At 46.5% G+C, this 21,527-nt stretch overlaps 1 protein-coding gene across 1 annotated transcript in view; it reads left to right on the forward strand.

Annotated features, from left to right (window-relative positions):
• The window catches only part of SHOC2 (SHOC2 leucine rich repeat scaffold protein), a 151,972-nt gene extending 131,241 nt beyond the window's left edge, over positions 1-20,731 (forward strand). The window contains exons 6-9 of the mRNA XM_082267557.1: positions 3,214-3,336; positions 3,428-3,565; positions 11,043-11,160; positions 20,381-20,731. Of these exons, the coding sequence (XP_082123683.1) occupies positions 3,214-3,336; positions 3,428-3,565; positions 11,043-11,160; positions 20,381-20,589 (588 nt within the window). The 3' untranslated portion in view covers positions 20,590-20,731. The remainder of the gene's footprint in view (positions 1-3,213; positions 3,337-3,427; positions 3,566-11,042; positions 11,161-20,380) is intronic.
• The last annotated feature ends 796 nt before the right edge of the window (positions 20,732-21,527 follow it).

The following is a 21,527-nucleotide window of genomic DNA, read 5'->3' on the forward strand; positions in this document are numbered from 1 at the left end:
CTTCCTGGCTTAAACATCTGAATGAAATTGCCTTGCATGTCTTGGATGTGGTCTGGGCAATTAGGGTGTACCTGGCAGCTAGAGAGTCTGTTAGGAAGTCAGACTCTCTATTTGCGCTCACAGACAGACCTCAGAAAGGGTTGTCCGCTTCTTCTGCAACCATTTCCACATGGATCAGACAGACTGTGGTTCAGGCTTATTGCATCAGCAGTCAGGTTCCTCATTTCCTGGCCAAAGAGCACTCTACTAGGGCGCTTAGTGTCTCTTGGGCTTCCGTCATCAAGCATTAGTGACACAGGTTTTGCAAGGCGGCCACCTGGTCGTCGGTGCACACTTTTACAAAGTTTTTTGTAAAGTGGTTGTGTTGGTATCTGTGGATGCTTCTTTTGGCAGCAAAGTTTTGCTGGCTGCTATTTAGAGGACCTATTTCTCTGAGGGTGTGTGGTTTTTCAGGTGAGCTCCAGTTGTTTATAGTTGAGCTCTGTTATCTGTTTGGCTATGGTCAGCCTTGGGAATTGTTTTCTAATGCTTTTCCACCCCTCGTGTTTAACACTGCTTTGGGACGTCCCAATGGTTAAAAACAATGGGGAGCGGTGTCTGTCAATGAATGAAAGAGAAAATTAGATTTTTGATTTACCGTAAAATCCATTTCTCTGATGTTCATTGATGGACACAGCACCCACCCCTCTGTAGAGTTGGCTTTCTTCTGACACTGCTTGTAACAAAACGGAGTGCCTATAGCTGAGACTGGGTGTATACCCCCTGGGACTGCCCATAGGCATAGTCGAGCTTTTTCCTGCCTAGTGTCCTACTCCTGTAGGGGACGGTATATCCCAATGGTTAAGAAGAATCAGGAGCGGTGTCCGTCAATTAACATCAGAGAAATGGATTTTACGGTAAGTCAAAAATCCCATTAGGCTGGAGGTTCACAGAAGCATGGGCAGTGCTGTACATATGTAAATATGTCCAAAGCACAGGGGTTCTACAAGGATCAACCTACGTAGGGATTATATAGGCTGATCCTTGTAGATCCCTTGTGCTTTGGATATGTTTACACCTTCTGTACAGCACTGCCCCATGCCTCTGTGAACCTCTAACATAATGTTTTTGGTTGTGGTATGAATTATGTGAGTGCATCTTATCTTTACATTAATTGTTCCCTAAATATTTGATACTTCGGCTATTTTCGGTTTGCCATACTGACCTTTTATGTATGTCTTAGTGATTCTTTAAGACTCCCATCCCCCTGAGGAAGACCTAATTAGTTGAAAAGCGTCAGGGCTCTGGATATGTGTAAATTACATTGTGTTTTCCTGCCATTCTTCCATTGTCATCACTGAAATGTTCTGAAACGTTATTATATAGAATGTAACCTATTTTTTTTATCTTCAATTTGTGATGCTGTGTATGTTGCATACAATTCCCCAAGGCTTTATGCGTTATATTAAACTATTCTCAATATATGATATTATAGTTTTAATGTCTGATTTCTCCCCTTTCTACCCCTTCGTGGGTTCTAAAAATGGTAGCGACACTGTATCATATGTCATTTTATTTTGCCAATAATTCTACCTAAAGATAAACTAAAGTCTCGATACTTAGCTTTCCTTTAACGGTCCTATGTCTTTTGCCAGCATCTTCTACCTGCCTTTTTCCAGGTGCTTGGCTGCGGCTGTCTTCATTGGCCGGTGGGGGATGACGTCACTTCTGTGCATGCGCAGGAGTTCAGTCATCCCGGCAAACCGGTGCTGTAATGTAAACTAAGCTGTGCTTACCCAGCTCAGTGTACATTTCAAAGAAGACTGCGCAGGTAGTTAGGTTTATTTTATTGCAGAACATTGTATGTCTCTTATAAATATAGAAAGAACGACAAGCCTTCCTGCTCGCAGTCTTTGCTGCATATGAGTGGCCGCCAAGCCTTGACAACTTTTCGTGGATGTCTTCACAGCCAGCAATTACATAGTTGCATAGTAGGTGAGGTTGAATAAAGACAATAGTCCATCCAGTTCAACCTGTGTAGGTGTGTGTGGCAGTAATCATCTCACATACCCCTGAATGTTCTGATTCTTGAGATGTACGTCTAAGAGTCTTTTGAAAGCCACCATACCTCCCGCAGAAACCACCTCTTGTGGTAGAGAATTCCACAGTCTTGTAGCCCTAACAGTAAAGAACCTCCCACGTTGCCTCAGGTTAAAACGCTTCTCCTCTAATCACATAGTATGCCCTCTAGTCCTCATGCAATCCTTCTGACTGAATAGCTTTTTTTCTATGCTGAGATCACCATTGAGATATTTTTAGAAATTGCTATCATGTCCCCTCTCAGGCGTTTCTTCTCCAGGGAGAATAAATCAAGCGATTGCAGACGCTCTTCATAATTAAGGTCCTCCAATCCCCTAATTAGTTTAGTTGCCCTTCTCTGGACTTTCTCCAGCTCCAACACATCCCTCCTGAGGACTGGCGACCAGAACTGGACAGAATACTCCAGATGTGGTCGGACCAGAGTTTTATAAAGTGGAAGGATTATAGTCTTATCTCTGGAATACATCCCTTTCTTTCTGCATGCTAATATTCTGCCGGCTTTGGCAGCTGCCGCTTGACATTGCATGCCATTGCTTAGTCTATCCTCTACCAGGACTCCCAGATCTTTCTCCATTTTTGATTCCCCCAAAGGTTCCCCCCCTAAAGTGTATTGTGCTTTTATGCTTTTAGACCCCAAGTGCAAAACCTTACACTTCTCCACATTAAACCTCATTTGCCATGTCGCTGCCCACTCCGTTATCCTACAGGATGACCTGGACAAAATATCTGCTTCATGCTGTGCAGTTATTGCACTGCCCAATTTTGTGTCATCTGCAAAAACTGATATAGAGCTACTGATCCCGTCCTCAATTCTGTTTATTAATAAATTGAACAGGGTTGGTCCCAGGACTGAGCCTTGGGGGACCCCACTTACCACCTCAGACCAGTCTGAGTATGCGCTATTTATTACCACCCTTTGGACACGCCCTTTTAGCCAGTTCAGTACCTGGGGGGGTAGCTGCTGGATACAAATGTAAACAGTGAATGGACATTTATGGTGTAAGGTTAAGCTTTCTGAAAAAAAAAATAAAAATAAACATTGTTCCTCTTACCCCTACATTTAAGCTTCCTTCTGTAATATTTTTAGAGTAATAATCCTGCACATAAATCTTAACTGCACATTTTTCACAACAGGACAATCAGCTAACTTCTCTACCCTTGGATTTCGGCACATGGACGAGTATGGTGGAGCTGAACCTGGCCACCAACCAGCTAACGAAAATCCCAGAAGATGTGTCTGGTTTAGTCTCTATTGAGGTATTTCTGCCATTAGCATATAGCTTGTTTATCTTCTAGAGATTTTCTTAAGCATCCCAGCCTCCTAAACCTTCTGCAATTTTTTTTACAGGTTTTAATTCTATCAAACAATCTCTTAAAGAAGTTGCCACATGGTATTGGGAATCTACGCAAGCTAAGGGAGTTGGATCTCGAAGAGAACAAGCTTGAGTCTTTGCCAAATGAGATCGCTTACCTGAAAGACCTACAGGTAACAGTCGAACAAATACTGCCAAACTGGAAGCTTTTATCTATTCAGTAATTTAGCTCTTTATAGTGGGTTTTGTTGGTCTTTAGAATTGTTGAAACTAGTCCACCCCCCCCCCCCCCCCCACACAGAACAATTCGTTCATAATCGGTGATCACTGAAGCCTAAGGCAGGCCATACACAGTTCGAATCATGATTTGAGGGCTGAATGTACCAAGTTGATCGATCAACTTGGGTACAACCAGCATGCTTTAGCTGGTAGCGATAATCGCGGTCTTCTGGCGGGGATGGCTACCCCCACCCCCCCAGCTGAAGGGATTCCTGCATCAACACTGTCTGTGTTGATGGGGGAATCAAGGCTGGCCATACAGAGCGAAATTTTCTTCCTAATATACCAGCCACTAGCGATGGTCGCATGTAAAATCTGGCAGGCTGGTTGTACCCAAGGTGATCGATCAATCAACTTGGTACATTAAGCCTCCCCGTACATGGTTCAAATCTTGGCTGGTTCAGCAGAATTTGAATTGTCTGTGGCTTGCCTTAATGCACAGACCATCTTGAGCAGTGTTGGATAAAGCCAATCTTCAGGCAAACCGCTGAATACACAGATAAATTACATATTTGAGAGCCTTTTACCAGTCAAAGGATTTGTAGTATTGTCCGTCCAGTCCTGAGATTTGAATAGTTCTGCCACACAGCACAAACCTGTTTAATAGGACAGGAAACTTTTTTTTTTTCCTCTTTCATTCACTGACGGACACAGCTCCATGTCTTCTAGACCATTGGGCTATATGCTGCACTCTAGGAATAGGACTAGGCAGAAACTTTTTTGGTTACACCCCTGAGGCAGTCCCAGAGGGTATACCGTCACTTCCTGCTATAGGACTTCAGTTTTTTCTGCCTAGTCAGGAGTAAGGACCTGGCTCTCTGCTGGGATCTGCGGTCCTGGCATTTTTTTCCTTTATAGATGGAATTTTTTACTTACTTTATTTTTGGTACTGTGTGAACTACAATCAACTGGATCCTGTGTGATCTACAATCAACAGCTGGACTGGGCGACGCACTGGATATCCTAGATCCTTATGGTCTTCCCAGTCTGGCCTGCGAGCGCAACCCAACTATTAGCTCCATGCTAGGTTGGCCGCGACATAGCCCCACATGACTGGGACTGGCACTTGTCTGGAAAAAAAAACACTTTTTCTCGTTTTGTGCGCAGTTCCGCTTAACGCTTTGTTGGCAATGGAGCCTCTGAAACGTGTATCCCCACCTGACCCTCTGAGCCCTCCTGGAAGCTGTGGGACCCTCAGGGTCTCAGTCTGCCATGACGGCAGGCCTGCAGTCACTTGCATCCAAGGTAGTTTTGGCCCTGCAAAGGATGCCTAGCAAGAAGCGCCCCCTGCTTTTACCTGTATCCTCTGCCTCCTCAAAATCTGAGGTGGAATTGGCCGCCGCGGATGAGAGTCAGCCCACTGGGTCTGCATCCACCCATGCGGAGTGAGGAATAGTGAGGACGAGCCCTCCTCCTCCGCTGCTCATCAAAAAGCGCTAAAGTTGGAGTCGGCAACGCTAGTGAAGTTTGGCAACCGCAAATATTCCAGGGTGACTAAGGTGTTCCCCTGTCCTGCCTATTTTGACAAGATTGTTACTAGTCAGTGGGGTTCCCCCGAAACGCATGGTTGGAATAGCTAAACATTTCGCTAGAAGATATCCCTTTGAGCAGTCTCTTGTGAAGAAACTGATGGTTCCACCGTTTGTGAACTCTGAGATTTCCAGGCTAAATGAGGCCACAATTTTGCCAGTGGAATATTCTCTATCTGAAGCTGAGGCTCTGGTCGGATACCTTTTCACTGTGGCTGGTTCAATGTCGAGGCCAGTGTTTGCCATCACCTTGGTATCTCAGACCTTAACGGAATGGGCTAAGATTTTTTTATGCCAGCATCTGGAAGGGAGTCAACACCCTCCTGAGCTGGCGGGTCAGTTGATCCAGGGCTTACAGTACATTTGTGATACATCTTAGGATGTGGCCCCTTGGCCGGCAGGGTATCTGTGACCGCATTGATTCTTCACTGCATGATATGGTTGAAGTACTGGTCGGCCGACCAGGCTTCGAAAAAGGTGCTGACTGATCTACTTTTTGTAGGTGACCCTTTGTTCGGGGCCTCTATGGAAGAGATCATTAAGGGTCTTAGGGGAGGTAAGATTACATTACTTCTGCAGGTTGCTAAGGGCAAGGAACCTCGTAAACGTGGTCCCTTCTTGGCACACAAGCTGCCCTTTTGTCCGTCTGGATCGCAGGAAAAGGGTTTGAGATCCACCTGTAATTTTGCAGGAGGCTCCTGTAGACCCTGAAATGGTAAGTCCAAAGCGGGCACTCTGGTTCCGCGCACAAGCTTTCACTCGCTTCAGGGGTTGGGGGGGGGGGGGGGGCGTCTTTGCCTTTTTCCGGATCCTTGGACCTTGCTCATTCAGGACAGATGGGTCCACAAGTTGATTCGTTTTGGTCTTTGCCTCCGGCAATGTTCTTTCCCTCCAACTTGCGCCTGTCTCACGAGCGGCTACAGGGTCTCTATGGAACAGTGCAGGACCTGTTAGCACAAGGAGTTATTGTGCCGGTTCCAGAGGCGGAACGTTTTCAAGGATTTTATTAAAATCTGTTTACAGTTCCCAGGAAGGAAGGCAAGGTTCGCCCGATCTTGGATCCCAAGGCTCTGAACCACTTTGTGCGGGTTCAGAAATTTCAGATGGAGTCCATTCGCACGGTAGTAGCTTTCCTTCCTCAAGGGGATCTTCTGGCTTCTATCGATGTCAAGGACGCTTACTTTCATATTCTAATATATGTCGGGCATCAGCGTTTCCTCATTTTGCGGTGGGAGAGAAGCACTATCAATTCGTGGCGTTACCTTTTTAGTCTTTCCTCAGCTCCTCAGATATTTACAAAGGGTTTGCCCCCAGTTCTGGCCTTGCTTCTACTGAAAGGGATCTGGGTTACCTGGACGATCTGCTTCTGCGTGTGCATAGTCTTCCTCGGCTGTAGAGGCCGACTTGGACATTACTGTGCTAACTCTACAGGAGTTCGGATGGACACTGAATTTTCAGAAATCGACACTGACTCTGTCCACCAAGCTGGTCTACTTGGCTCTAACACTGGACTCATCGTCAGCCCGGGTGTTTCTTCCTCAGGCAAAACTTCTGAAGCTACAAGAAGCGGTTCGGCTCCTGTTGTCCAATCATCGGTCGTCACTTAGGACTTGGATGGCCTGAAGAAGGAGCGCATGCTCCGCAAACGCGTCGCCGTAAGTGTTCTGCATCGCCGCCAGGAAGTGACATCAGGATCCCAGGACACACGAGGCTCTGCGTTCCACCAGCTGGTGGGGAGCCCACGGGCACCACCGAGGCCGCCCCACCGCACATGGAGTAACACCCCTGCCTCTATTACCGGGACCCCCTGCTTCCCCTACCAGGATCCTCTGCTACAGTTGTGCCCCAGATGAGAAATCTCAATTTCTTCACGATGTGCCTTTAACCCACCTGTCTGTGAGTGTATTACTACTTTACACCAGATTAAAATGTGTTGCTGCACCTAGAAGGTGCTGCACTTTTTCCCCTTTCGTCACTTAGGACTTGCATGCAATTGCTGGGTCTGATGGTTTCCACCTTTGAGGTGGTTCTGTTTACGCAGTTCCATACCAGAGCTCTGCAAAAGGAGATTCTGATCAAATGAAACAAGGATCTGCTGTCTTTGAACAATTTGATCCTGCTGAGTCAGGGTTAGAGGGAGTCTCTGTTATGGTTGCTTCATGCCCGGGCCCTTTGTCTGGGAAAATACTTTCTTTACCTGTACAGGCGGTCCCTGGGTTACAAACAAGATAGGGACTGTAGGTTTGTTCTTAAGTCAAATTTGTAAGTCGGAACAGGTACATTTTTTAAGTGTAGCTCCAGCCAAAGGAATCAGTTTTTTGGATAGCATAGAAAACGATTAACACCCCTGTACCATTTGTTTTGCTGTCTGTACCCCTGTTCAGAAGATGTCACCTCACTTTCTGTCCCTATGAAAATTGGATTTTGAAAGTTTTGGGTTGTTGTGGAAACAAGGATCAGTGATAAAGCTTCAGTGGAGACACCTTTTTCCCATGAGAACTCTTACAGGAGTAAATTTCCCTTCCTAGGGGTAGATTTCTCTTTACTTCCTGTTGTGTCTCTCTCTTTGTAAGTAGGAGTCGTTTGTAAGTTGGATGTTTGTAACCCGGGGACTGTCTGTATTGGACTGTGATCACCACGGATGCCAGTTTGTCTGGATAGGGAAATGTCTTGGGAGTGTACTCGGCCCAAGGTGTTTGGACTTCAGGAGTCCAGGCTGCCGATCAACATTGTGGGAAATTGGGGCGATCAGACTTTGTCTGCTGTGCACATTCTGGGGGTAGAGAATTGGCAAGCATACTATCTCAGTCAGCAGACATTGGATCAGGGAGAATAGTCTCTTCACCCGGAGGTGTTTCATCAACTGTGCCTTTGGTGGGGGACCCCTGATGTGGACCTACTGGCCTCCCATCTCAACAGGAATGTGCAGAGGTTCGTGTCAAGGTCTTGGGATCCTCTGGCCTACGCCGCAGACTTGGGTGGGGGGTGTGAGTGGATAAATCATGTGGAGTTTCACTTACAGATTGTGCAGTAGAATGTGCATTGTAGTGGATAAAGTCTTTGCTGTTTGACATCTCTGGTGGCGAATGGCGATAGACAATTGTTCGCTCACATTCATGTGTGGTAAATTCTTTCAGTATGACACCAGCCTATAACTCTTCTAATCTCTAAGCACATTCCTAATGAGCTCCTGGGAGGTTCTTACTGATTATATTGATTGCCTGAATGCTGTGTGCACATAACTGCGCAGATCTTCATATTATCAACTAACATTTCCTCTTGGCTCTGATAATCCAATTAAGCAGAGATTTCCTGTACAGGAGAATAATGAAGGCAGAGAGGGCTCATCCTAATGTGTTGATTTGTGAATATCGAGTTTATGCTGAAATTCTCTGAAGATCAGCAATTGTAATCACTCCACCTTTATCCTCTGGTGCTTTTTTCGCTTCCTTGTTTCTCTATTCATGTTATCAGTTTCTCTTCCTTGATCTATCTCTGCATTTTTCTTCGGTGTTCTTTATACATATATTCTTTTTTTTTTTCCTTTGCTTCTGTATCTCATCCAATTTCTCTTTCTTTCGTCTATATAGTTGGAGATTTTTCTAATCTTCTCTCTATCTCTTCTTTCCTCTCTTCCTTTTCTTTCTCTCCCCTTCATTTCTTTTTCCCTTGCCTTTTCCCTTTTCTTTTTCTACTTCTGCCTTCTAGTAATCATATTGGGACTTGGGCACCATTTCGCTTTATTGATTAAAAGGGCAACCTGGAACTTTGTACATATACAGATTCCTTCTTTGAGCACCACCTTGCTCCATAGGCACTGCTAAGCATATAAAAAATATTTTTTTGCACTATGCAGGGCAGATGTTTTTGATAACTGTTCCATGTGCACTGCATTTGATATGGATAAGCGGTTTTTAATGTGATAATAAACCTTGTGCATGGCATTGAATTGACCGGGCTCAGGTAAGTACAGGTGCATCTCAAAAATTTTAATATCAAAAAGTTAATTTATTTCCGTAATTAAATCCAAAAAGTTAAACTTATATATTATATGGATTCATTACGCACAGAGTGATGTTCCAGGTATTTCTTTAAATTTTGATAAATATGGCTTACAGTGAGTGAAAACCCAAAACTCAGTATCTCAGAAAATTAGAATATTGTGAAAAAGTTCAATATTGTTGACTTATGGTGCCACACTCTAATTGGCTAATTAACTCAAAACACCTGTAAAGGTTTCTTGAGCCTTTATATGGCCTCTGTTTGGTTCAGTAGGTTACAGAATCATGGGAAAGACTGCTGACTTGACAGATGTCAAGTCAGCATTTACAAAAGGTCATTGCTGTCTAACCTGACGATTTTAAAAAAAGGGATTTAGTTGGCATACATTTGCAAATACACGTGTAACCAGCAGAGCCACTTCACAGCACCCCAGTATTATCTGCAGTCCTCTTGTAAATTTATGAGAGCCTCCACAGTGGAAGCACATGTGTTCCAATGGATGGATAGAAGACAGGTGAGCACACTGGACACCAAAGGTATCCAGTGTGTGCTAATTAAACCCCTATTTTTTTTTAACATACTGTTAGACAACTTAATTCAGTTGGTAAGCAGACTGGTTGGCGAGTTGAGCTGGGAATTTTCTTTGGTTTTGTTTTGCATGCGTTGCCCTTCCGTGTGCTCTTTTCTGTGAAGGCCAGTTATAGGTGGGGACAGGGGCCATTTGTTACAATCACCATGGCATTCCTAATTTTATTTTTTTTTTTCCATTTAGTAAAACAATTTATAGAGTACACAGAGAGACAATCTGTCACACAGAACATATGGGTAGACATTCATCCGACTTGTCAGGCGACTTGTCAGCCTGACAAGTCGCGGTCCTCACGCTCCCACTGTGTAGTACAGGAGCCGTTCTAATAGAAGCGACCCAAGTCGCTCTGACTTAGAAAGGGTCCTGTACTACTTCAGGGCGACCTGGAGGCGACTTGCATAGACATTCATTCTATGAAGTCTGTGCAAGTCGTGCGGCACGGGACTTCACAGGTCGCCCCCTAAGTCGGAGCGACCTAATGTGAACGGAGACTAATAGTCAGGCAACTCCCCTATTGGGTTAGGAGGGAACACATCAGCGCTGTCCAGCAAGACCAGGTAGTCAAACATGCATATTGCGTTCCGTACATAGTTTGTTTTTCAAATGAAATACACCTATTCACTTTGGTTAGGCTGGTGTCCATATCCATTTTGGCACAAAAGTGAGTAACAAAAAGTGATCTAATGACCACCAGGAATAGACAAGTCATAAGGAAAGTGTCATACTTGAAATACAGATAAGGGGATCTGCCATTTGATTAATACCAAAAAAAGGTCATTGATAATTTTAATTATGCCTTTCCATTATCTTTTTCGTTTTGGGGCCCCAACATAGGTGTATGAGATTCTTTTGAGGATGACCATATCTGTTGCCCTGGGGGTCAGCTTGCAAACCAGTCCTATGTTGGTATTTGGGGGTAATTATATACTCTTGTGGAGGATGAAAAGCTGTTTGCATTTATGTGACGGTGATAGAGATACCATTTATGTGGATTGTAAAATGACATCCCATATGTCACACAATGGCTATATTGGAAGACCGATCAGGCATGTGTAAGTTTGACAGGTCCCCCTGGGTCTGGTGCAATAAAACAAAAAAAAAGTATATCAGCTGCTTTCTAATTGGCCGCAGAACGTCTGTTCCTTCCATTGCTGTTCCTGTTGGCTTTATTGGTTAAAGCCTTTATTTAAAATCGTATCTCTAATTCTAATTCATTCTTTTCTACTGTTCTTGTGTTTATATTTCAAACAGAAACTGGTTCTGACGAATAACCAGCTGACGACCTTGCCAAGAGGGATCGGTCACCTGACAAACCTGACACACCTGGGACTTGGGGAGAACCTTCTCACTCATCTTCCAGAGGAAATAGGTGGGTGTTTTATATTTGTTATCGAATATCAGAGTACCTGGTGTGATAAACATTTTTATAACCCCTTCTGGCCCGGAAGGATTTACCCCCTTAATGACTAGGCCATTTTTTGTGATACGGTACTTCGTTATTTTAATTGACAATTGCAGTGCGACACTGTACCCAAATAAAATTGATGTCCTTTTTTTCGGTGGTATTTGATCACCTCTTCAATGGTTTTTCTTTTTTTTTTTTTTTTGCGCTATTAAAAATAAAAAGCGACAATTCTGGGGGAAAAAAAAAAACATTTTTCTCTTACGTCCTCCGACAGTCGCCGCCTCTTCATATTCGTCACATATGGGGGTATTAGACTTTGCTCCGAAGGAGTAGCTAGGCAACAGAATATGTTAACAATAAAGCTTTTAACATATCCCACCCTCAAGGGGTGGTCCCCTCAGTCAATACCCTCCTACTTCCTGCAACCATATCTCAGTTTTAATGTCTAGCTTGTCAGGAGTGGCTGGCTCTCTCTGTGCTGGGACTTTCTGTCCCAGACTCTTTCTTCTTTTTAAAATTTTGTTTGAGTTTTCTCTCTACCTTTACTTAGCTGTTATTTTGTCAGCGTTAGTTAGTTCTTCGGATGAAGAGGATCATGCGGACTGGGTCTCGGGCTGATCCCCCTGGTCGCAGGTCGTGGGTCAGTGGCTTCCCAGTCTGCCATCGAGCGTTCAGCCAGGTAACGCTCCTGGCATAGTGAACAACCCATCCCTGTTCGGTGCAGGGATGATTGGTGAGGTGGCTACCTCACTGGACGCTGTGCGGTTTCTTAACCCCCATTTTGTGCGTGTTGAATTGCGACTCTCCCTGCCTCATGTGCAGCGGCTTGTTCGCCTGTGCGGGTCCCCCACGCCATGTGAGGTAAGTGTATTTATGTGGGGACCTGTCTGTCTGGGGGGGTGTCAGTCTGGGACTGTGTAACCTGCCTCTATTCACACTGCTTGTCTCTCTATCTCTCGGCTGCATGCTGTGGGCTGCAAGGGGGGGGGGGGGGGGAGCTGTATGACACTGTGTGTGTCAGACTGGTCAGTGTGAGAAGCTGTGTGCTGTGGGGCATGTTTTTTTGGCATGTTTGGGCATATACAGCGATCGCTGCGGCGATCTGACATGTATTCTGATATTGGAATGTAATGTGTGTGTTTTAATGCACTGTGGAGCGGCGGTTTCGGCGCCAAACGACGCCATTTTGCCTACACCCGCTCCGGCCGCATGGTTTACATGCATGGCGGCCATTTTCTTGTAGCCTCCATAGGCTTACATAGAGCGCCCTGGCAGCATCACTTCCTCTTTCCAGGAACACCGATCGAGGCAGCAGCAGCGGCGAGGGTCTCCTCAGGTTTTATCCTTCTGTTCTTGCTATCCATTGCCTGTGTTCAGTTTGCATATTCCCTGTGGGGGGCTCATTGTGCTTGAGTGTGGTGCGGTGGGCTGCGCTTGCCGCGCTTGCTTAAAAGGGGCAGTTAACCCTTGGTTGTCTGGCATTACAGGGGCAATGGATTCTCAGGAGGGCAAATTTCCTACAGTATTGGTGGAAAGCCAGGGGACCGCTGTTTCCCCCCCAGGGGGGGATTTAGCCACTATTGTGGCTGGCCTTGCTGCTCAGGTGCAAATGCTGGTGGCTGCTCAATCTACTAAAAGGCCCAGAGTTGCTCTTTCCTCTGATTCTGAGGGTGAAGGTGATGGGGCTGTTATGGCAGGGGCCTCCTTATCGGGGTCCCGCTCCTCTCTTGATCTAGTGGGGTCTGAGGTGGAGGCTGAAGTTGAGGGGGTTGATAATTCTCCCCCTGGCTCGCCTGAAGAGCTTGCAATCATGGATGAGTTGATTGCTTCCATTAAGCAAACGCTGCGTTTGCAGGACGAAGTGTGTCCCCCCGCTGCCTTGGCGGCTTATGGGACGCAGAGGAAATGCAGGACGCCGCAGGTTTTTCCCTGCAATGATGATTTTCAGCGCGCTGTTAAGGATCAATGGCGCAATCTGCGCAAACCTTTTGCGGTACCAAGTAGATTCAAGCTGCGTTATCCTTTTTCGCCTTTCACTGATGAAAGGTGGTGTGTGCCTCCCCCAGTGGATCATGCAATTGCGGTTTTGAACAAAGCCACTGCGATTCCTGCAGAGGATTCCCCTGTTTTCCGTGATGCCACGGATAGGAGACTGGAGTCTCTTGCCCGTCATACTTATTCTGTTACGGGTTCTATGCTTAAGGCTCTGTTTGCTTCTCTCATGGCGGCCCAGGCGATCGCAAGTTGGACGCAGATGCTTAGGCGCGTCCTAGTGGCCGACTCGGCCTCGCCGGCGACCCTGGATATGGTGGATCAAATCCACCAGGGTGTCATGTATCTGTGTGATGCGGACCTGGACCTGATTCCGTTGGCTGCACGTGTGCACAGCGTGGCGGTGTTGTCTCGCCGCCTGATTTGGTTAAAATGTTGGTCGGTGGACCAATCTTCACGTAAGACCTTAGCCAATCTGCCTTATGATTAGTCTCGCCTTTTTGGGGAGTCCCTGGATGTGTTGATTAAGGGGATCACCGGGGGTAAGAGCACTCTCTTGCCCCATTTCCCCAAGGCTAAGGGGGCTTCTGGGAAGAAGCATGCTAATTTTCGGCCCCCTCAGGGGTCCTTTCGTGCCTTTCGGCCGCACTACAAGGGCAAACCGTTCAAAGGTCAAGGCTCTCAGAAGAAGCCCTGGTCTGGTAAACAGAAGTCCGGCCAATCCGGACCTGCAGCCCATAACAGTTCGGCCTGAAGGGGCGCCCTCACCCAGTTTTGGGGTGGGGGGACGCTTGCTCGGTTTTCTTCAGCCCTGGTTGGCCCGTGTGCGGGACAGATGGGTTCAGGAAATCGTTCGATCTGGTTACAAGATCGAGTTTCTCTCTCGGCCGGAGAGCAGATTTTTTCCCTCAAATCTTCAACTGTCTCCAGAGCGCTTGCGGGACCTGCACCTGGCGGTGCGGGACCTGAGGGCTCAGGGAGTGGTGGTTCCGGTGCCTCATCGGGACAGGTTTCGGGGGTTTTATTCCAATCTGTTCACCGTGCACAGAAAGGAGGGCAAGGTTCGTCCGATTCTGGACTTGAAGGCTCTGAACCGCTCTGTGCGGGTTCGCAAGTTCCGCATGGAATCCCTGCGGTCGGTGGTGGCTGCCCTGGTTCCGGGGGAATTCATGGCCTCCATCGATTTGAAGGATGCGTACCTTCACATCCCCATATTCGAGGGTCATCAGAGGTACCTTCGATTTGCCATTGCGGAGGATCACTACCAGTTCGTGGCGTTGCCCTTTGGTCTCGCCTCGGCTCCGCGGGTCTTCACCAAGGTGCTTGCACCGGTTCTGGCATTATTGAGGGCCCAGGGCGTTTCTGTCCTGGGCTATCTGGACGACATTCTGGTTCGGTCTGCGACCAGCCAGGGTCTGGAGAAGGACCTGTCTGTCACGATGCAAACTCTGCAGGAGTTTGGTTGGACGATAAATTTTCCAAAGTCGACACTGAGTCCGTCTGTTCGTCTTCCCTATCTGGGAATGATTCTGGACTCGGTGCAGGCGAAGGTCTTCCTGCCGGAAGACAAGCTCAGGACTCTCCAGGAGGAAGTCAGGTCCCTAAGGGACGTTCCGCACTCGTCTCTGCGGACGTGTATGAGATGTCTGGGATTGATGGTCTCGGCCTTCGAGGCGATTCCATTCGCCCAGTTTCACACGCGGGGTCTCCAAGCGGAGATCCTGTCCAGGTGGGACGGGCGACCTCAATCTCTGGATCTTCAAATCTCGTTGAGTCATCGCACCAGAGGAAACCTTCTGTGGTGGCTCCAGTCCCCGTTGGTGTCCGGGGGCAAGTCGTTTCGTCCGATCTCGTGGACGGTGATCACCACGGATGCCAGCCTGTCGGGCTGGGGTGGAGTTCTGGGCGTTCTGTCCGCCCAGGGGGACTTGGTCGGAGGGGGAGTCTTCCCTTCCGATCAACATTCTGGAATTGCGTGCGATAAGTCTCTGTCTTCATCGCTGGACGGACCGGCTGCAGGGCTGCCCGGTTCGGGTGCAGACGGACAATGCCACGGCGGTGGCCTACATCAACCACCAAGGGGGCACCAGGAGTGCCCGAGCGGCTCGAGAAGTGGCCGACATTCTGTCTTGGGCCGAGACTCATGTCCCGGCGATAACGGCGGTTCACATTCCGGGGGTGGAGAACTGGCAGGCGGACTATCTGAGTCGCCAGACCCTGGATCAGGGGGAATGGTCTCTCCACCCGGCTGTCTTCCAGATGTTGTGCGCGAAGTGGGGTCTTCCAGATGTGGACCTGTTCGCGTCTCGTCTCAACAACAAGGTGAAGAGGTTCGTGGCAAGGACGCGCGACCCTCGGGCAGACGCGTCGGACGCGTTAGTGGCCCCGTGGCATCAGTACAGGCTGATGTACGCGTTTCCACCGATTCAGTTGCTGTCCAGGTTCCTTCGCAGGTTACACTCGGAACGCAGCACGGTGATTCTTGTGGCACCGGACTGGCCTCGCCGGTCCTGGTACGCAGACCTCGTGAATCTGGCGGTCGACGCCCCGTGGCGTCTGCCTCTTCGAGACGATCTACTGTCTCAAGGACCGATATACCATCCTGCTTTACAGTCGCTGGCTTTGACGGCCTGGCTGTTGAGACCGAGGTCCTGAAGGTGAGGGGTCTCTCTCCAGAGGTCGTTCATACTTTAATCAACGCGAGGAAGTCTTCCTCCGGGAAGGTTTATTACCGTACTTGGAAGGCCTATTTTGCCTGGTGTGAGTCCAGGGGGTTTTCACCCCGCACGTACTCGGTTTCCCGTGTGCTGTCTTTCCTTCAAACGGGTGTTGATCAGCGTTTGGCGCTGGCTACGATAAAGGGTCAGGTGTCTGCGCTGGCCGTTCTGTTTCAACGTCCCGTGGCTTCCAACTCCTTGGTTGGCACCTTTGTTCAGGGTGTGCGGCATCTGGTTCCCCCTAGGCGGGATCCTCTGCCCCCTTGGGACTTGAATCTCGTTCTATCTGTGTTACAACGTGCTCCTTTTGAACAGATCAGGGAGATCTCGTTGTCTATGTTGTCCAAAAAGGTCGCCTTTTTGGTGGCGATCACTTCGGCTCGCAGAGTGTCGGAGCTAGCGGCTTTGTCCTGCAAGTCTCCGTACCTGGTTATTCATTTGGATAAGGTGGTCTTGCGACCTAATCCTTTGTTTCTTCCGAAACGAGTTTCGGAATTCCATCTTAATGAGGATATTGTCTTGCCTTCGTTGTGCGCGAAGCCTAAACATCCAAAGGAGGTGAGATTGCATTCTCTGGATGTTGTTCGGGCGATAAGGGTTTACCTTAAATCGACTGAGTCTTTTCGAAAGACGGACTCCTTGTTTGTTCTTCCAGAGGGTCCTCGGAAGGGCATGGCGGCTTCGGCCTCTACCATCGCCAAATGGATCAGGCAGACCATTGAACAGGCCTATGCTTTGCAGGGGAAGGTTCCCCCTGTGCCTGTGAAGGCGCACTCTACTAGATCTTTGAGTACGTCTTGGGCCTGTCGTCATGGGGCTTCTGTAGCCCAGGTGTGTAAGGCGGCGACCTGGTCGACCGTACACACGTTCACAAAATTCTACAAAGTAGATGTTCAGGCATCGGCGGATGCTTCCTTTGGCCGCAAGGTTCTTAGTGCGGCTGTTCCCTAGGGTCCCTTGTTGGGGACTCCTGGCTGTTGGGATAAGTTTTGTATCCCCTGGTTTTTTGTCTTTTCCTGGGTTGTTGCTCCTGTTGAGCACTTGTTTTTCCTGTTGCCCAGCTGGTTTCCTTCCTTTGGTAAGGTTCCTTTCTTTGATGCGGAGACTGCGTTGCCTTTTCGGCGCGGATGCGTTTCCCACCCCTCATGTTTGCACTGCTTTGGGACGTCCCCATATGTGACGAATATGAAGAGGCGGCGACTGTCGGAGGACGTAAGAGAAAACGGAATTTTTGTAAAATCTTACCTGTAAAATTCCTTTCTCTGAGTCCTCCGACAGTCGCCGCCCCCGCCCCTCTTTTGGGGTTTGGTTGTATACTCTACTGCTGTTCCACTAAAACTGAGATATGGTTGCAGGAAGTAGGAGGGTATTGACTGAGGGGACCACCCCTTGAGGGTGGGATATGTTAAAAGCTTTATTGTTAACATATTCTGTTGCCTAGCTACTCCTTCGGAGCAAAGTCTAATACCCCCATATGTGACGAATATGAAGAGGCGGCGACTGTCGGAGGACTCAGAGAAAGGAATTTTACAGGTAAGATTTTACAAAAATTCCGTTTTTTACTTTCTGCTATATAACATTTCCAATAAAAAAATTTAAAAATCAAAATTTTTCATAATTTTAGGCTAATTTGTATTTTCTACATATTTTTGGTAAAAAAAAAAAAATCCCAATAAGTGTATATTGATTGGTTTGCGCAAAAGTTCTCACATCTACTATGGGAAAGATTTGTCATTTTGAGTTTTTTTTTTTTTTTACTACTAATGGCGGCGATCAGTGATTTTTAGCGGGACTGCGACATTGCAGCGGACAGATCGGACCCCTAACTGCCATTTTTGACACTTTTGGAGCATCCAGTGACATTACTACAGTAATCAGTGTTAAAAATATGCACTGTTACTGGTACTAAAGACACTGGCAGGGAAGGGGCTAACATCAGGAGCGATGAAAGGGTTAAATGTGTCCATAGGGGGAGCTTTCTTACTCTGGGGGGGATGGGCTTTCTCCATGAACACAGAGACCGGTGTTCCTAAATGGGAGGAACACAGTATTCCTGTGTTCATAACTGACAGAATAGCGGTCTGCCGTGTTTTCAATGGCAGAAGGCCGTTCTGTCTCCACGGGGAGCAATCGCGGCTGCTGGACCTGCTGATTGTCTCCCCCTGTGGCCAATGGGCGCATGCTAGTGATCCTGCGAAGCGACGTACAGGTATGTCATTTCGTGGGACAGAGCCGACCTGCCGCTGTAAAACTACGGCGGCTGGTCTGCAAGCTTGTTGAAGTCATTTTTTTGAAGGAAAAAAAAAACCCATGCAATAAAAGGCTTCCTGCAAAGAAGACATTGAATGTGCACCTCTCATGTTGAAGATTGTCTTACATTTCTGGAAGTTTTTCTGGATTGGATTTCCTGAAGACTGAGTGGGCATGTCGGCCCAAACATTGGGAGCTACCTCATTTGCTGAGGTCTAGGGGCACCTTTATGCACCATTCCCGCTTGTTTTTTTTGCCACAGAAGGGGTTAACTCTGAGCAGTTGAGTGCTAACATCATCCACTGGGTGGAGTTTCATGTGCTCTATTTCCCACCATACAGCGTCAATGAAGGGTCTACTTGTTGCTTCCTCTGTTTCCAAAGAGCTAAATGGAGCTTTGGTTTTCAATTCATTCCTGCTGGATGGCTACTTTTACTTTGAACATCTCTGGCCATCCAGCCCTTAGCTGAAACTAGCTATCTGAGTTTCAGAAGTATACGAGGCCTTGCCTCTTACCTTGTGCTTATATACTGCATTACCACTGCATTGTCATAACATATCTGATTAAAGATAAAGGGGGCTCAGCTCCGTGTGCATCTATTGTCTAGCTTACATGCTACTTATGGCTCTGTATTTTCATTACAATCATACAAGCATTATCAAGGGATGGGCTTATGCCATTTCTATCATGTTTCTGAGACTATTGACGTCTCACTCTTTGAAGCCTTTGTACAGGGGTTCTTCCAAGTAGCTCTCCCCAGCAATTACCCTGTCACTCAGATCTAAATTTGGTCTCCAGAGGTTTGAACCCATTAGAGGTGTTCCCCTCTCTATTCTCACCCACAAGGTGAGGTTTCTTTTCACCATCACCTCTGTGAAGCAAGTGTTCAAACCAGCAGCCATACCCTGCAAGGAACCCTTCCTGGCCTTGAATTGGGTCAAGGTGTGTTGGGTCCCAGGACTTCCTTCTTGTCTAAGGAAGTTTCTGCCTTTCATCTCAACCAGGACATTGTTCTCCTGTCCCTTTGTCCAGCTGAAGTTCATCGGACAGAAATGTCCCTCCATTCTATGTATTGGTTCAGGCAGTGAGAGGCCTATCTCTCAGCCACTATTTCTTTCAGAAGAACATATTCCCTCAATTTATTCTTGGGTGGACCCTGAAAGGCTACTTGGGCTTATGTTCAGCATCGAACATAAGGTCCTTTGGGTGGCTTCTTGAGTTGCAGGCAGTGTCAGTTTTATTTATTTATTTTATCTCGGGTCTTTTACACTGTGTGCTGCCCACCTCTCAGTTGGACTGCTAGAAATTTGGAGTCAACGCAGAATACTTGAAGAAAGGACATCCATCCCCCCTTGGACACTAGAAGAAAAAATGTTGCGTAATCTTATTAGGTGTTATTTTGGATAGCTCTGAAGTTCTAGGTTTGCTAGTCTTCAATGCTTCTGTAGAGAGGCAGTACAACTCTAAGGTACGTCAATGGACTCCAAGAAAAGTCTCATGGCGAGTACAAAAATCTTAATTTTTTTTTTCCAAATGTTTTAACTGTCTGTTTTTATAGTGTGTGTGTGTGTGTGTGTATATATATATATATATATATATATATATATATGTATATATATTTACAATGATTGGGTAGCGCTTAAATGTTAGGCTTGCCTCCAGTTGCGTATCTAAAAAGTACCACCAGCATTTTTGTTAAAGAGGTTGTAAACTTGTTTAAAAATTATTTTTTTTTTTTTACAACCTGCAAGAGAAAGACATAATGAGCTAGTATGCATCGCATACTAGCTCATTATGAAATACTTACCTTAGAACGAGCCCCCGCCGTGCCGCTCTCTTACCTGTATGACGGGCGACATGACATGTCGCTCGTCTTCCGGGATCGCGGCATCCGGTCATCTGATTGGCCGGAGCCGCGGTGACGTCACTCCCGCGCACGCGCGCGGGAGCCGACGGTCACGGCACGGGGCTCTGAAGGAACGGCACGATCAGCCCTTCCTTCAGAGCGCATGCGCCAGTGACGTCACTGGCTGCATTAAAGGTAAATATCTCCTAAACGGTACATGTTTAGGAGATATTTACAGTACCTATAGGTAAGCCTTATCATAGGCTTACCTATAGGTACAACTTCCTGAGGAGGGTTTACTTCCTCTTTAAGTTTTATCCAGCTTCTGGGTAATGAAAAGAAAACCTGACTAACTCTTGTCCTCTCAACCCCCCACAGGTACACTGGAGAACTTAGAGGAGCTGTATCTCAACGACAACCCCAATTTACATGGCCTACCCTTCGAGCTGGCCCTGTGCAGCAAACTGTCAATCATGAGTATTGAGAACTGTCCTCTCAGTCACCTGCCTCCACAAATTGTCGCTGGCGGGCCCTCTTTTATCATCCAGTTCCTGAAGATGCAAGGTCCTTACCGTGCCATGGTCTAATGCAAGTCCTATGCCCTCCTCATACACTGTACAAAACTGCATCCATGTTGTGTTTTATGTATATATCTATATCTATAAAGAGGTCGTAGATATAGATATATCATTCTCTTTCTTTCTCACTCTCTCTCTCTCTTTCTATATATATATATATATATATATATATATATATATATATATATATATATATATATATATATATATATATATTGTAATGAAAAGGCAAATTTATTAAGACTGCATTATGTGTTTTTGCTAATAGAGGAAACATAGCCATTTAGTTTGTGTTTTTTATTTTGTCAAAAATATCAGTTGCTTATTTGTTTTTTTTTTATTTGATGTATTATTATTTTTTTTTTTCTTTTGTCATTGATAAATTGCCAGCGCAGTTCTGATCAGTTGCCAATGTTACTTGGTAGTGATCCCTGTTAATGACATCCTGTGTATTTTGCCAGCCATTTTTGTAACATGGTTAAGGAAACATTATGATCGCTGCCGTGTCAGGTTTCGATCGTCTTCTCCCTGTCCACTAATCGTATAACTTTCACCGGTTCCTTATATTTGTCTTTAACTTATTGTATGTGTTTTTTTTTTTTTTTTTTTTGTTCTTCATATTGTTTACAGATGGGGTAAATCACTGTTTGGAATATGGTTTACTCTGTTTTGTTTTTTTTGCATCAAAGGGTTTAGTGCTTACTGTGGAAAATCTCCAGCCTGGCAAATTTGTCTGATTCCTGTCCGTTATTATATTTAATCTTGTAATGAAATGGTTAATGCACATCCCCCTCCCCCCCTCCTCCTTCTGTTTGCAGCATTATTACATTTACCCTGTCAGCTGGTTTAAAAGTAAAGCCACCATAAATTAAAGGCACCATAAGTAACCTGTTGCTACTCGTTACCCACGCCCCCCCCCCCCCCAAAAAAAAACAAAAAAAAAACAT

Source organism: Pelophylax lessonae (assembly GCF_965119305.1).
Source record: "Pelophylax lessonae genome assembly, chromosome: 9".
NCBI classification, from domain to species: Eukaryota; Metazoa; Chordata; class Amphibia; order Anura; family Ranidae; genus Pelophylax; species Pelophylax lessonae.